We start from the raw sequence: 17,521 nt of genomic DNA on the forward strand, positions 1-17,521 counted from the left end.
TCCGAAATTTTATTTTTTTTCAATTTTACCAATTTGATGAGTGTAAAGTAGAAGCTCAAATTTGCTTTATTTTGTGTTGCTTCAATTATTGATTTGAAATATTTTATAAAATGACTTTAGTTTGCTTGAATTTCTTCCTTTGGGACTCTCTTTTTTTTTTTGCAAGGCAAATAGGGTTAAGTGGCTTGCCCCCTTTGGGACTCTCTTGTTGATATCTTTTGACCATTTATTAATTGGGGATGAATACTAATTTTAGAAATTTGAATCAGTTTTTTATGCATCTTGAAAACTAGACCTTTTTCAGAGAAATTTGTTGGAAAGATTTTTTCCTAATTATTAACCTTTAAATCTTAATTTTATTAGATTTATTTAGATAAAAATTTTTAAATTTTATGTCATCAAAATTATATATCTTCAGTAGTCCTATCTATCCTTTATTTGGTCATGGACTTTTCTTGTAACCATATATCTGAAGATAATTTTTGCTAAGTTTCTCCAATTTGTTTATGATACGACCATTTGGATCTATGTGACAATTGCAGTTTATCATGATACAAGATGTAATATATTGATCTAAATATTATTTCTTCCATGTTGATATCCAATTTTCCCAGCAGTATTTGTCAAATACTGAGTCATCATCCCAGTAGCTGTGATCTTTGTGTTTTTTGAATAATGATGTTTGTCCTTCCCTCTTGAAGAAGATCATAACATCAGGGAGGTGATGCCCTGACAAACAAATGAATTGGATTTCAGTGAGGGGATGCTGTGCTAAATCACCAACTTCACTTTCTACTCTGGAACCATCTGGGTTCAGTGGCCTGATATGAATCAGGACAGCTGGAGATGGCCCTAGATGTGTGGCAATCAGTGTTAAGTGATTGGCTCAAGGTCACATAGCTAGTAAGTATCAAATGTCTGAGGCTAGATTCCAGTTCCTGTCCTTCTAACTCCGAGGTCAGTGCTCTACCTATTGAACTACCTACCCCTACCATCTAGCTTCCCTTTATTGAATAGTAGGATACTAAATACATTTTTTCTTACATGTTGTAAAGGAAATCTTATTCCACTGATTGATCACTCAGGTTTTTTTTTAACTAACATCAAATTGTTTTGAGAATTATTGCTTTATAATATAATTTGAGAGCCAGACCCAGTAGCACCACTTCCTTTGATTATTTCCCTTGTAATTCTTGACGTTTTTGCCTTTTTCATTATTTTTTAATTCTGTAATGTAAATTCTTTGACAATTTTATTGGTATTGCATTTGAATAAATAAATTGATTTAGGTAGCGTTGTGCTATTTTATTATGTTGACTCATCCTATTCATGAGCAATGAATATTCTTTTCCAATGTTTAAATCTATTTGTTTCTATAGACAGTAATTTGTACTTAAGTTAATAAAGTTCTTGTATGAGCCTTGCTTGGTAAATAAGTAAGCCTAATCTTCATATTTCCTCATTCTGCCTCTTCCCCATGATCTAGAATAGGAAATGCTTAATAAATATGTATTGCTTTTGAATTGGCAGAAGCTCTTGGCCACAGCCATCAGTCAGTAACCACTTTTTAAAAAATTATTTTTCTTTATTGTCTAATTGAGTAAGTGTCATTTGCCCCTAGAATTTCTCCAAAAAGTATAAATCAGGACTAGAACAGATTCAGAGAATTTGATCTGATTTCCCGGCTATCCTACAGGGCATCTATAATCTGGGTAAAAGGACAATTTTAGAGGTCCAGAGGACCACAAAGAAGAAGTTGGTTCTGGAGTCTTTTTTGGAATTCTTGACCCTACACAGGGTTGTTTGGAACTAAGATTTAACTTAATTAATTAAAACTTGAACCTTTCTCAGGTCAGTACCATGGTAGTTTGGGTTTGCTATTAGAATGAAATGAGACTTTGCTATGTCATTCAACAATTACTAACAAAATTAGATTTACTTAATAATAGCAGAAGGACATTCAACAGGATATATACATTAAGAATTGTTCAAGTTGATTAAGCTGAGTGAAATTCCCTTACCTGTTATGCCCATTCTGGTCTGCTAGCCAAGCATTCCTAGAACTCCTAGTGACTGTGTTAATCTTAGACAACAAGTGATAGCAACAATCAGAGTCTGTAGTTCCCTAGTCTAACCAAGTCTCGAGGATATTTTCAATACTTTAAAGAAAAACTAAGATACTTTGGATGGGGTACCCTTTCTGGGTTTCTGAATCTGAATCCTTGACATGATTTTGTAAGTTCTAAGCAATTAGCTAGGTGATAGCAAAAATTCTTCACCTCCATCTACACATTCTTCACCTAAATCAGGCTACCAAATTATTTATTATTCCCTGAGAAACCTGAGTTATCCATACTATGATTAATTCCAAGAAGAATTATTTAAAACTTATATGCCTGAGGCTTAGAGGTAGCTTGATTTCACTATCCTGCCTACCTTTGGTGTCCAATATGCTTTACCTGGATTTCTTTGTGATCCTTGTCTAACTTCTCTTTCTAGTGGCCTAGCCTGTTTCCTGTTCTACATGATGCTTCATTTCACTTAAATCTCAGGTTCTGACTCCCTATTTATCTATGCTTTAATAGCATTATCTGATCCTACTTTAAATAAATAACCTTGTAGAACCCTTTGAGAATCCTACTATTCTTTCAAGTTTCAGCTCCTCAAGGTACTAACTCTCAAAAAAATCAAAAATCTTCCCTGTTGTCCCCAGCTATTAGGATTCTCTGTCTCCAATTATTCCAGAAACATTGTATTTGATTCTCCTTTTTATTCCCTAACTTATATTTACCTATTTATGTGTGCTTTTTACATTTCTCTCTCTGTCCACCCCAAATGGAACTTCCAAATAAAATATACTTGGGGGCTGGGAATGTTCTTTATTTTTGTCCTTGTCCCCAGTACATTGCACATGGTGTTCAATAGGATTATTGAATTGAATTAAATACTGTTGCTCCATGCAATTTTGATTGCTGACTCAATGACTGGTCTTTAGGTCTACCCCAATCCTATACTGTCTCTCTTGCCTTTTGCTCCAGTATCTTGACTTAACTCTCTCAGATGTGGTTTCTAACCCTGAGTCTCTCCTAAACTCCGAGAAGCTATCCTGGGTCTTAACAATTGCAAAGGGTTATTATACCTATCCAGAGATAAAGGGAGAGGAAAAACAAGAAGCACAGAAAAGACTGTGGCATTTCTTTGACGCAATTTATTTACTATTAATGTTTTGAACTGTGTGTTTGTCAAAATAGGTGGATGGGTTCCAAAGCCTGAACAAAAAAAGGTCATCTTACATTAAGCATTGATGGCTCTGAGCCAGTTTTGGAAGGGACAAAGGAAGAACAATTATACCCATCATCAAATATCATTTGCCAACATGCTTATAAAGCTGTGGCAATGACACAACTACTGAACTTAGATATAGTGAGGATTCTGATGTTTCCCATCAATCAATATATATTGAGTATTCACGGTGCATTAGGCATTGTGCTGGCTTCTGGGAATACTCAGACAAAAAAAAAATTAAATCATCCTTGAGGGAATCATTACATAATCTTCTGCAAGAAATGTAAGCACAGTGGTATCAGTTTACCTGCTTACTAAATGGATTCTGACATGTCTCTTAGGATTGACAAATAATGATCATAATTACTAGTCAACCTGGCCCACATGCTCTTTCCCTGAGCTTGATGGTTCTAGTTTAATTAGGACTTTTCGACTTTCTACTAATAAATTCTGTACAAAAACTCCTTCCTCTTAAATGCTCTTGTACTGACCCCTGTGCCTTCCATGTCTGGAATATACTCCCTTTTTACCTCTATTTCTTAGAATCTCTGGCTGCCATCAAGAGCTGGCTGATATAACAATAGGAAATCTATTCTAATCCTCCTAATTATTAGTGTCTTCCTCCTCCTCAAATAATTTGCTTAACTGTCTAGTTATTTCAGACTTCTAGTCAAATATAAACTCCCTGAGGACAAGAACTACTTTTTAATTTTTTTGTCTTTTTAATCCCTAACAGAGCCCCCTGAATTTAGTGAATATTTAATGAATACGTATCGAATTGAATTGAGTTGTTAAATTGGTATTTGTTAATGGCAAATATCAGAGTGCTCTGTGAAGTCCCAACATCTGGGTTATTCCAAGTATCAATGAAATGAAATTGAAACAAATTCCCCACATATAATGCTTATCAATGCTATACACTCATTTCTAAAATTGTCTGTGGAAAACTCATTGGTACAACATAAAACTTTGTCATATCTACTAGTTAGTCAATCAATCAGGAAGCATTTATTGAGCATGGTATATAAATATGCTGTAGAGGTCAGAAAAATATAAATCATGGTTACATGGCCTTCAAGTCAAGGGTATGAAGAATGAGATAGTCTCTGCCTTCAGGGTATTTATGAACTGGTAATGAGAATACAAAACAACTGGTGGGGAAAGAACTATAGAACAATACAAGGCAATATACCATAAGTGCTAAATTGTCTAACAGTTTAGAAAAGGGAAAATCAGAAGAAGTTGGTGGCACATTGGTTAGGACATGGGCCTAGACTCAGGAAAACCTGGCTTCAAATCCAACCTCAGACAGTTATTAGCTTGTAATCTTAAAAAAGTAGCTTAACCTCTCTTCCCTTCAGTTTCCTCATGTAAACATGGGGATAATAATAGCACCTATCTCAACAGGATTTTTAAAAGGATCAAATTGATAATATGTGTAAAGTAATTAGCACAGTGTCTGGCTGGCACTCTATAAAGGCTAATCCCTTTCCCCACTGTTATCTGATATAATCAGGGAAGCATCCATGGAAGATGTTGAAAATTTATCTGCATTAATTGATGGGAAAATAATTTGGATGGGGAAAGGAGCGAGGTCATTTCAGTAGGGAAGTCAAAACAAGATACAGAGAAAGTGATGAATAATGGATTATTTGGAGAGAATTATTGTAGATAAAGCTACAGATTATAGAAGGTCTTGAAAGCAACCAAAAGATTTTTCAAAATGATGTCTAATGGGCTTTTTGTGAAGGAAAGATTGGAATTTTTTAAAGGTTTTTTGCAAGGCAAATGGGGTTAAGTGGCTTGCCCAAAGGCCACACAACTAGGTAATTGTGTCTGAGGCCAAGATTTGAACTTAGGTACTGCTGACTCCAGGGCCAGTGCTCTATTAACTGCATCACCTAGCCACCCCTTGAAAGATCAGAATTTCAAAACACATATGATACTTAGGGGAAATAGCATTGAGGTAGCATTTGAGATGTTGAGAGAAACCCTGATGTATAACAGCTACATTTTTTGGTGAAAATAAACTAAAGACTGTGATTTTGGAAATTGAGAATGTTGAGAAATTTGGATGTCAGGGCATTTTAAGAGGGCAGAGTTTGGGTTGGAGAAGGCAGTCAGTTAGGTATTGAAAGAAAGCTTGATAAAACTTTACTTTGGGACAGAAGGTCCAACCAAAAATTCTAGAATTTTTATTTCCTTTTTCCATTTCCTTTCCCACATCTAACTCAAAACCCAGGGATTCTGTAGTTTTAAATTCCATGTTTATTCAAATCATCACTAGGTATAACTTGAATAATTTTCCCATTTGTTAGACAGGGGCTTACACTCTCTTAACAATGCTTTTGACACTCTAGGATTTCCTTCATACTATGCTGAGGCATTAGATTAGGGCTTTGCTGTAGCAATCCAGAATTGTAGCCAACTCTTTAACTATTGGCCAAGAACCAACTCAGCTAAATTCAGATACTCATTACTAGGTTCGCTGAAGGTTAAAGAATTTTTTTGGCTGCAGTACCTCTCAAAGCATATCTAGTACAGAAGTTCTTAACCCAGCATCTGTGAACCTTTTATATAATATATATTTTGACAATTATATTTGAATAGAGTAATTTTAAATTCCATTTATGTTGTTTTATGCATTTAAAACATTTTTTGTAGAGTCCATTGGTTTCACCAGGTTGCCAAGGGTCCATAACCTACAAAAAAAATTTAAAAATCTGTGTTCTAATAAATTGTAGAGAGATTGGACACCCACATCAGTGAAATCATGGATCCTTTAAGTATTGAGTTAAATATTCCTCCTAATATGTCCATTCATTTTTCATTGACATGATTGTAATCTTCTGTTCCCAAGTTTTAGTGCCTTACTGATGAAATCAGTTTTGAGCAGGTTGAAATAATGAGAGAGAGAGAAAGAAATAGAGTTAGGTCAAAGGAGATTATGGTCAATAAACCTAGAAGAGAATACATTCTCCTTGGAAATTAAGTGTTCAGTGATTTGTACAAGAGACAGTAAAGAGTTACAGCTTCATTCTATGTATTATCAAAATGATTGGTTAGGACTAAACTCATCTCTGTCAACATCTGATAACTGTAAGATATATTTTTTTAATGTTCAAACTCATCACAAATATTAAAAATTAAGAAATTACTATCTTCTTGCATAATCTCACAATATTTAACTGTTCATCCATTTTTATTGATCAAATACTCATCCAATGTCTGTACTTGCAAAACCCCTGCTCCTACTTCTATGTCACTGAAAAAATAGCAAGTGATGATAGACATATTAGAAGGAATATTTGATTTGGCAGAGGGGATTATAAACACAAAACAACCAAAGAATAAGGCAGTCTATGACAGTTGCCTCACAAGGACAGAGTGGGCCTGAAGTCAGGAAGTCTTGAATTCAATTCAATTCTGCTCCCAGACATTTATAAATTATGTGATCCTGAACAAGTCATTTAACCTAAGTTTACCTCAGTTTCTTCATCTAATATCTTCCAGGATTGTTGAGAGGATCAAATGAGATAATATTTGTGAAATGTTTAGCACAGTGCACATCACAGACTTTATATAAATGCAGGCTATTATTATTAAATCTCCAAGAAAAATCAAGGTAAAGTTAATCCCTTGAATTTAATACATCTCATAGGTTGAGAGGCTAAGCTGTTTTCTCTCCAAGGCTAGGATTAGGAACCTGAGTATTAAAACTTTCCTCTTGGTTCATAGTGGTGAGAGGTCAAGACAGTCACATTCTAGGCAATGTTTCTCTGCTTAGGATACCTTTATCTCTTAGCTCCATTGTACTCTGTCCTTTCCTCTGGAAGCAGGGGAAATGAAGGAGAAAGCTGAGCCTATGACTAAAAACACCCATTTATAAGCCAACGTAAAGGAATGACTCCTCTTGCAAAAGCCTGAGCCAACCAATTATGGCTAATTGCTGAAATCTGTCTTCCAGAAGGCACTAAAGGTATGTCCATGCCCTCTCTGGGCAGATACAATCAAAAGTCCCAGACCAGGTCTTATCACTCTATAAGCTCATCAAATTTATTTGGGAACTCCCTTAATCAATCTCTTATTCTCAGATACTTTTCTTCCAAACATTTTCTGAGGAGGTTAGGATAAGTATTATCATTTTCCAAATAACAAATAAGCAAAAATTAACCATTGAATGAAAGTGGCAGGATAGTGCATGCTGAGTCTGTCTTCCATTGATTTTCACCCTTTGTTGTTTATTTTTTTAGGTTTTTGCAAGGCAAATGGGGTTAAGTGGCTTGCCCAAGGCCACACAGTTAGGTAATTATTAAGTGTCTGAGACTGGATTTGAACCCAGGTGCTCCTGACTCCAGGGCTGGTGCTCTATCCACTATGCCACCTAGCCGCCCCATTTCTTTCACCCTTTGTTAAACCCTTTTCACCTTGATGCTCTACTGATTCCTCATATCCTAATATGATATGCTTATTAAGCTAATATGGAGTAATAGAAAGGAGCCATGTGAGATCATGTGGAACTAAGGGAGAGGGCAGCATAGATAAGGCAAGAAAGCTGTAGGTGCTCTACCCTGGAAAGGAAGCAATGTCCCTCTTCCCATATTACTTACTACCTTGGCCATAATCAGCTGACCACAGGTCAAGCTTCAGGAAAAACTGTAATCATTTATTCATCAGGGAAATAGCATGATGAAAGCAGGATGACTGTCAACTATATAAAGGACACATATAGGAGGGAAAACACTGAAGTCTGGAAGATTACTGAGTATAATTTTGCATTTTGGTGCTTATTCTCCTCCTGAAGTATATGTGCCACAAGATTGGGGATTGTGTCTTATCTGAACTGTTTATCATTGACCAGCTTTCCTAATGAGGAGATCAGAGTAGTGACCCTGGAATAGCATAAGTACAGTGGAAAAAACTCCAATAGAAAGCCCAAGGGATGCAAGCATTTTCATACTCTCAGTCAGTTCTCCCAAGGAACTGACAATTACCTGTATGCTGAGGCAAAAGTGGAAAGCATCTAGGTGCCCTAATTCCCTGTAACTGCTACTAAGGCTCTCCCACAATTCACATTGCATCCTCCTCTGAAAGCTCTTGCATTATCAATAACACATGAACAGCTAAGAGTCCCCCCTATGGCCAAAGGTGAGCTTCTTCCAGGTTTTATGTGGCTTCAGGTAGTCCTGTGAAGGAGAAAGTCTGGTTCATTACTACTGGTTGTTGGCCATAATTGCTGCTTTTCTTCCTTGCAACTTTTGTCTTGCCATTGGACTTTGATGACTCTGGAGGAGAGAGTGTGAGGCTGATAACTCTTTCTTTCCCACTCATATCCAATTCATGGACTTTAAAGCCATTTTATGAGCAAGTCAAGATAGCATCTTCAATGGTTCTTTTTAAGAACAAAGAATAAACAATAAACAATAGAGTTCTACCTGGTTAAAAAAATTAGCATGCTTGACTAAATCAAAATGAATTTTTTTATTTGTAATTTATGCAAATTTGATTCTCTTTGCAATACTGGTAGCATGAAATAGATGTGCAAATCAGATGCCTGCCAAATACCTGATACCAAGCAATGGGGTTTAAAGGAAATTTCCATTGTGAGTAGGTTAAAGTGAAATTCATTAAAACTTGCAAAAATAATCATTTTTGATACATTTTCAATGAGGGCAATTATCAATAAGAGTCTTTTATCTCTCTCTGCCAGTTTTTGAGGTTTTTCTCTTCCCTAGGGGAAAGAAAAATACTTATGGTCTCTTTGTTTCTATTCTTTGTTTCAGCATAGAAGAAATGCAAGAAGGAAAGCATCACCAAAGCCTACATTTCAGCATGCCAGATTCAGTTTTAATTTTTTCAAATTTTAATTTTCCTAATTTTTTTCTTTTTCTACTCTTTAACCTGTGATTTCATCAGCACAGGGAACTGACAGAGAATCGATTGACACAAATTGACAATTTCTCTGTTAATTTATAGTTTAGAGCCAGGGTGGGGTATCATCCAGCTGTCAGGTCATTTGGTCTGTAGCAACTGCAGGTGGGACTCAAAATTCAATAAATCTAGGAATTTTTTAGGGGTGAATTAATTAAACATTTGTCCAAATATAGCAGATAAATAATGTCATGTATATTCAAATGACCTTTAGCAGAAAAAAGGTTCTCCACCCCAGTATAGAGGATCAGTTGACACTGAGGAGTTAAATAAATTGTCCAGTGATGACACAGCTTTCATTTTTCAGAGGCAGAACCTGAAGCCAGGTCTTCCTATTTCCAAGGCTAACTTCAAGGCAATGAGGTCATTCTTTCTCTCATACTTTCATGTGGTTCTCAAGTCATTCTAAGATTAAGAACCCTCTGATTCCATGGGAATGTATAGCAGAATCTATTTTATAAATGTGGAAGGGGCGGCTAAGGTGGCGCAGTGGATAAGGGACCAGCCCTGGAGTCAGGAGTACCTGGGTTCAAATCCGGTCTCAGACACTTAATAATTACCTAGCTGTGTGGCCTTGGGCAAGCCACTTAACCCCATTTGCCTTGCCAAAAACCTAAAAAAAATGTGGAAAAAGTTGTCTATATTTGGGAAGTCATGCTGCTGAATTCTAGCTCCTCTAGTATCAAGGGAGAAATGTAATTTGTTACAGATAGATGATGCTTTAAAGAGCTAATGATGATCTAAAATATTTTTTATTAATTATAACAAAAGTAGAGAATTTCATGTTTTAATGGCACATATATCCTGAGTATGATATAACTTCTATTCATCAAATTAAATGTTTGATACAAGTAATGACACTATTCCAAATGATTTCTGGTTAGCTTTCATACAGAGATTCCTAAAATCATCATCTATATTTATTTCTATAATTTCATTTTGCATAAAATTCCAGCAATGAGAGAAAAGAAGTTCCATCATAATTATTCTTTCAAGCAGATCCTTGGGTGGTGATATCCGGTGTTCTTCTAGATAAGCATTTGACTGAGCTGGAGGTACAGTATTTTGGGTTCCTTTCTTTTGTCTTTTTTAACCTTTGAACAGAAGAAGAGGAATATACTGTAACATACTCCTTCACACAGCAAACACTGAGCCCATCTTCTGTCAGTGAGAAAGTCAAACCTAGCAAATCAGTAGGAGAGATAAGAATGGCTGCTTTTTTCTCTTTTTTAATGAGGAAATTGTTGTTTAAATTATTAAGAGAGAAATCCTCTGAATTAAACATTCTCTCTTACAATAAAGATAAAGTGCCAAACACTTTATTAACTCATTTTAATGTTCACAACAACCTTTGAAGGTGCCATTATTATACCCATTCTTTTACAGATGAGGAAACTGAGGCAAACCATGGTTAAATGACTTGTTACAAAGTGTCTGAAGTGTCTGAAGACAGGTTTAAGCTCAAGTCTTCAGGCACAGTGCTCTACCCACTGCTCCCACCTAACAACTCCCATAGACCCCACAGTCTTAGAAGAAGATCATATCCCAATTTTGTGTCACAGACATACAGACCAGGTAGGGTTATTCAAAGACTCAAGAAAATTATGAGATGAATGAGAGACAAATCAGACCATACCCTATAAAATTTTACATGATATTTGTCAGCTCTCCCTCCTAGCCTAGCTATCAGTCCTCTTTCCAGAAAAATGTTATCCTTAATCCAAGAATCATTTTGTTTATATCTCTGTACTCTCAGCACATAACACCTTGCGCATAATAAAGCTTAGAATGATCTCATGAACCCTTTCCAGATTTTCCCAGTGGCTATATAGTTTTCTTCCCAAGCAACCTTGTTTATTAGTTATTTGTTCTGTATATACTTATATGTAATAGGGGACTGGTACATGCCATTGATCCTGAGACAGTAGGGCCAAAATATATGTACTTTATATATACCTAGAAATTCTTTCTCCTCGGGGAGAAGGCAAGTTCTTTGCAGATAAGGGCTGTTTTCTATTCTGTTAAGTTTCTGTGTCTCTAACAATTAGCAAAGTGCTCAACATAGAGCAGGAATTATAAAATGTTTATTGATTGACAGTTGAATTGAATTCTAGATCTCAGAGAGTGAGACTTCTCTAAGTTCATCTAATAACTTGTTACTAATTCAAATTTATTAGAGGCCATTTCCCTAAACTTGCAATAATTATTCAATCTCTCTTCACTTAAAAAAGTAACAACAGCTAACATTTACATAGTACTTCACGGTTTGCAAAACTTTTTTACAAATACTATCTTGCTTTACAAGACCTCCCAAAAGACTTTTGTGCTTTGGTGCTTATTCTCTTTGCAGAATTATAAAGAGTAAAGGAGAGATGAAATCTAACTGACACTCAAGGCACCTCTCTGATTCAATAGCCAGGTCTATAATATTTGACTGTGAGTATTCCATTACCTTAGAGGTAAAGCAAAGCCTTAGCAATGGGCCAGTTTCCTGGTTGCAGGTGCTGAAGCTTCTGTTTTTCCACCGGCCTTCAACAAAACCACTTCCCCTTTATAGGGGAGTCGTTCCACAGGGGAAGGTGTGCAAGTCTGGAACAAGACATGACATTTTTGTTTTTTTTATATTTCATTTTGTGTATATATGTGTGGGGGGAGGGCAGGGTGTGTATCTTAGTTCACCATCTTGTAAAACAAGTCTCTTCAGGCAACTGGGGAAAGTCTAGAAATAAATGCAGAAATAAGAAATAAATGCAGTTGTGAAAAGAAAATCAAACTCGAACTCAGAAGATCTGAATTGAAATCCTGATCCTAATTGTGTAACCAGGGCAAGTCTAATTTCTCTAAACCTATTCCTTTACCCACAAATTTAGATAATGTACTACCTATCTCAAAAGGTTGTATAAAAAAGAACTTGAAATATTCTTTTCTTTAAGTTTGGGGGTAAACAGGAGCTCCTGAGAGATCTCACCAATTCCATTGTCTCCTGAGTCCTTTGACTGAAATTCCCTTCCTGGCTCAGGGAGAGTTGACTCCACAAATTGTCTGCCAATGCTCTTCTCACCTGGCCAAAGATGAGTTCCTTGAACATCATATCCTGTTCTATCCCTATTCTCTTCCCCCTGAAACTTCTGCAATAGCCCTTTATGCTGGTGCTTGTTATTGGCTAATGTTAAATCCCAATCCAATATCTTCAATTTTAGTTTTGTTGAGGTGAGTTTTACAACTATTTCATGTTAATGAAGCTTATTTTCTACCAATAAATGGTGAAGGGCATGGAGCACTTTTCTTGGAGTTAGGAACACCTGAATTAGAATTCTGCCTTTGATATTTATCCATGTGACCATAAGCAACTCATTTAACCTTCCTTGGTCTCAGTTTCCTCATCTGTAAATTGGAGATTGTAATAGCACCTTCCCCACAGTGTTTATTTGAGGATAAAATGGGATAAGTGTAAAGTGCTTTGTGGAAACATTAAAGTTTTAAAAGCTTAAAATTTAACTAAGACCCTGAATAAGTGCTAGTGATGATGATGATGATGATGTTCAATGGTATTGTTTGTTGGTGATTTTGAAGGTATATTAGTTTTTCACTATTTCCCTAATGTTGATATAGTTCTGTTCTAAAATAAATAACAGCTCTTTCCCAGGTGTGTAGTTGTGCCTCCCTTATTATCATAGCTCAAACTTCATACTGGCCATGCAAGAAAAGTTTATGGAAAAAGTCCCAGTAAGATTTAGGATGAGAAACAATAGAAAGTCGTATTCCAATCCCAATCCTACTGTTTAGCAGCATGAGAGTTTTGACCTCTATTTCTGGCCAACCTGGATTGATTCGTGCTTCCTTAAGCAATGATATTAATGTTGAATTTCGTGTGCATTCCTGATTGGCTTAGCCCAGACACACATGATCTACCAAATTCACCTTTCCAATAGTAAGGATTGTGGGTATGTGCCAGCAGCCCAGCTAATTCATTTAAAATTAGGTTATGGTTTTCTAAAGAAGTGTGCTAGCTCTCCTAGAGGAGTTGAAAATATTTGAATAATCTAAGTTTTGGTCCTGAGGAGTTGTTTAAGACATGTAGAGGTTAAGTGACTTGTCCAGGATCATATAGTTAATAACTTCCAAAAGCAGGTTTGAACTCAGATCTTTTTTGACTCTAAACTCAATACTCTGCCCACTATACCATGCTGCCTCTAAGATTTTTAAAATGCAATTATATTAAAAGAAAAAAAATCCCAATTCTACAGTTAATATGTTTCCAGCATTTTCTTCTTTATTTATTTTTAATTAAATTTCATTAAATTTTTAAAATTTAAATTAATTAATTAAAATTTTGTATTGAATAAAGGTCTTATTTCTCTCCCTTCCACTCACTAATTGAAAAAAGAGAGAAAAACAAAATTTTTGCTAACAACTATATATCAAGATATTACTAATATAAACAACATAATCAATCTATACAAAGATAGATCTTTGGCATAAGAAGAAACTTTAGTGATCTTGCTCAATACTCTAATTTTACAAAAAAAATTGAAGTTTCCTATATATGCCTTGTCCAAGGTTATTACATACAAAAAGTCACAGGATTAATATTTGAACCCTCTGATTCTAATTCAAGTATTCTCTTTACCACACATCCCTTTGAATTCTTCCATCAAAGACTTTTGGGTATTCTACAAGTAGGTGACAGAGTGGATAAAGTTAGAAAGACCCAAGTTCAAATCTGACCTAAATCCCTTAGTAACTGTATGACCCTGGGCAATTCTGTTCGTCTTCTATTTCCTCCTCTGTAAATTGAGCTCAAGAAGGAAATGGGAAATTATTTCAGTGTCTACCAAATGAATCCCAAATAGGGTGATGACTGAACCACAATAATGAATTTTGCTGTGACTAGAAGAAAAACTCATTAGCTTATCATCTATATCATCTTTATCATGTCCTTATACATTTTTCCCAAGTCTGTTTCTCTATCCAGCAACTCTCCTTCTACACATCTACTTCATCTGCTACATGAAATTTTCACTTGGAAGTCAAACCCAGCACAACCAAGCCTGAACTCATCTTTCTTCTCATACCTCTCTCAATACATGATTTCTTTATTTTTGTTGATGCAGCACATCCTCCTAGTTATCTTTTCTCTCTCTCTCTCCATTCAGTGAATTGCCAAATCCTATGGATTCTAACTGAGCAGTATCTCTCACATCTATGCTCCTCTGTCCACTCAGATTCTTTCTACTCTAATTCAGGTTCTCATCCATTTCTGCTTTGACTATTGTAATGGCCTACTTTCTGTCATTTTTTTCTTCCTAATGCACCATTTTGATCCTATTATTCTTTTACTCACCTCCATGGTTCCTCATTACCTGCTCCAGGAATTCAAGGCCCTCCATATTAGGGTTCCAATCTACCTTTCTAGTCTTTTCTCAATACCATTACCCTTTATGCAATTTGTATTTTAATGAATATTTTTTTGCCAATCTACATACTATCAATCTCTCTTTTTTTTGTCCTGCCTTCTCCGTTCTTCATATACTTGTCTATATCACCTTCAGGCCTTGAATGAATTCCACCACTAATCTCCATTTATTGAAGTTTATTCCTTTTTCCAAAACCTAATTCAGTATCATCTTCTCAGTGAGACCTTTGTGGACCCCTTCAGGTGAAAATAGTCCTCTTGTATTTTTTTTCATTTCCTTTTATAACAAATATTTGTATACTTGCAGTAGATTATAATCTCCTTGAAAATAGGTTCTGTGTTATATCCTTTTTATCTAAAATCTCTAACAAATTTAAGAAATTATTAGTGAAGCAATGAAGTATAGTACACATTCTAAATGAAATTATGCCTAATAAATAAAATGTGAAAAGTTAATGAAAAATAAAAATTCACAGCAGGCCTATGTTTTGACACAGTTGTATTATAAGAATAAAAAGCACTTTTAATTTGGCATAAACATTTTAGGAATTCTAAATTTCTTGAACCTATGATTTCAAAAGACTGTGGATTTAAGTTGTAAAATAGATGATGAAAATTGCTAGACAAATATATTTTTTTGAATTTATTCTCAGTGATGACAAATGCAGAGTATATATGAATCTTTTGGTCCAGCAATCATTTCAAGTTAGCAGAGTCTGGATGAATTAAATGCACCCTACTTGAACTCCAGTTTTTTTTTTTTGTTCTTCCCTCTTGCTAATTTAATATATGTTAAATAAATATGATCAATCAATTTGACATTTATTGATAAATATGATCAATTAATTCTCCAATGCTCCCATTTGCTAATAATTTCTTTTTGGCTCAATAAGGAAGACATCTAAATTACAGTCTTAGAGAAAAAAACCCATAAATGTTTTATGGTTACCTCTGTATTAAGGAATCATTCACTTAATACAAAAATAAGTGTCCAGTCCAGAAGGATAATAATACATGAAGTAAGAAAATCATCTAGTGAGAGAGAAACAGTGAAGCCACCAGTATACTAGCAACCATTTTGAATACATGTCAAGGTATCTAAACTAAAGCCTTCCCATGATATGCAGAATGTTACTTCTAGGGCAGCTAGGTGACACAGTGAATAGAGCACCAGCCCTGGAGTCAGGAAGACCTGAGTTCAAATGTGACCTCAGTTACTTAATAATTATTTAGATGTGTGAACCTGGGCAAATCACTTAACCCCATTGCCTTGCAAAAAACAAAAGAATGTTATTTCCATATTATGGAGGTGACTCCCAATATTCTGAGACTCTTCAAGTAGAATCGATGTTTGGCCACAGCAACTCATCAACACCAGCTAGTTATTTAAAGGAGTTGTAACTTATGTAGGGAGAGAGATTTTTTCCTGCCAATAAATTGTAGATCTTTGAAATATTGAATGAATGATTGGAATATTGAATGAATGAGTAAACTATAACAGTGGTTCTTGTTTACACAAATTCTTTTTTGAAAGGTCTGAATTTTTATTGAGAAAATCCTTTGAAATGTATCAGAAATAACTCTTGAAGCAAACCTCAAAGTTTGCTAAGCACTTTCACAAATATGCTCTCTTTTTTATCTTCATAACAACCTTGGGAGGTAGGTGCAATTGTGATCCCCTTTCTACCTGAGGTAGAGGAGTCAAGAGATGAGCCAGGGTCATACAGCTGAAACTGGATTTGACGCAGTTCTTTTTGATTCCAGGCTCAATACTTTATCCACTGAGTCACAGAGCTTTCTATAATAATAGCTGCCATTTATATAGTGCTCTATGGTTTGTAAACACTTTACAAATATCTCATTTTCCCCCTTACAATCTGAGAGGTAGGTGCTATTATTATAATACTCATTTTACAAATGAGGAAACTGAGGTCAAAAGATGTTAAGCAACTTGCCTTGGGTCATACATATTAGTGTCTGAGGCTTACTCAGAATTGAATTTAGTTTTTCCTGATTTCAGGTTCAATGAACTTTCCACTGAAGCACTTAGCATCCTCAAACACTTCAAAACACTTGTGATTCCACTGATGTGTAATGAAATAGTCTCTACTGATGCAGCTCCATAAGTCGATGATTTCATGGTAGCCAACTTTTGGGTGGTAAGGCTTTCCAAACTTGGCTAGGCTGCTCTTCCAATACAGGACATAGGTTTTGAGAGACCAGGACTCCTTCCAAAGCATCATGACCAAGGTAGATAGACTTTAATATTAGATAGCAAAAGAAAATAATTACCTCCATTCTATACAGCTTATAAACTCAGATTTTAGAAATGTTGGTCTTACTAGTAAGGTATAGTATTTCTGTTGACAGGCAGCTCTCGAAATATTTATGATGCATAAAATTATAATTTTTGCTTTCCCTTTTTTGGATCCCAGGCCAATTTTTAAAAAAAAAATTTAAGGAAAATGACTAATTAATAAACTCATTAAATCACAATCTGTACTTGAATTTTTATTTTTTCATACCACTATAATATAGGCACATGACCTTTAGTCTTTGTTATGGTTTCAACTAGCAAAAAAGATTCAATCCTTGAAACTACTCATAACAGATTTACCCTCTCTGGAAACGTTTGTCCTATTTATCTAGAAATTTTTGAAAGTGCATAGGTTTATTATTCAAATTTGTTGGAATAAGAGTCATTCCTCAATTGATAAACAGTAAAGCATATACATAAGCATTTTACTAAGGAAGAAATAAAAGCAATCAATAACTATATGAAAAAATGTTCCAATGATCAGAGAAATGCAAATAAAGTAAGTGAGGTTTGACCTCACATTCATCAGAGTTACAGAGTTGACAAAAATAGAAAAATGACAAATCTTAGAG

General features: G+C 35.2%; 1 protein-coding gene across 4 annotated transcripts in view; it reads right to left on the reverse strand.

Moving 5' to 3' along the window:
* Window positions 1–1,580: 1,580 nt before the first annotated feature.
* The window catches only part of DPYS (dihydropyrimidinase), a 124,145-nt gene continuing 108,204 nt past the window's right edge, over window positions 1,581–17,521 (reverse strand). Inside the window, exons 9-10 of one of the 4 annotated variants that reach the window (XM_074200928.1) lie at window positions 11,669–11,805; window positions 1,581–5,987 (exon numbers count right to left, since the gene is read on the reverse strand). In XM_074200928.1, coding sequence (XP_074057029.1) covers window positions 11,689–11,805 — 117 coding nt within the window. In that variant the 3' untranslated portion in view covers window positions 1,581–5,987; window positions 11,669–11,688. Of the gene's footprint in view, window positions 5,988–7,629; window positions 10,311–11,666; window positions 11,806–17,521 lie in introns of those variants that run through there. The other 3 variants (XM_074200930.1, XM_074200927.1, XM_074200929.1) reach the window with 3 other exon arrangements.

Source organism: Macrotis lagotis, chromosome X (assembly GCF_037893015.1).
Source record: "Macrotis lagotis isolate mMagLag1 chromosome X, bilby.v1.9.chrom.fasta, whole genome shotgun sequence".
Classification (NCBI taxonomy): Eukaryota; Metazoa; Chordata; class Mammalia; order Peramelemorphia; family Peramelidae; genus Macrotis; species Macrotis lagotis.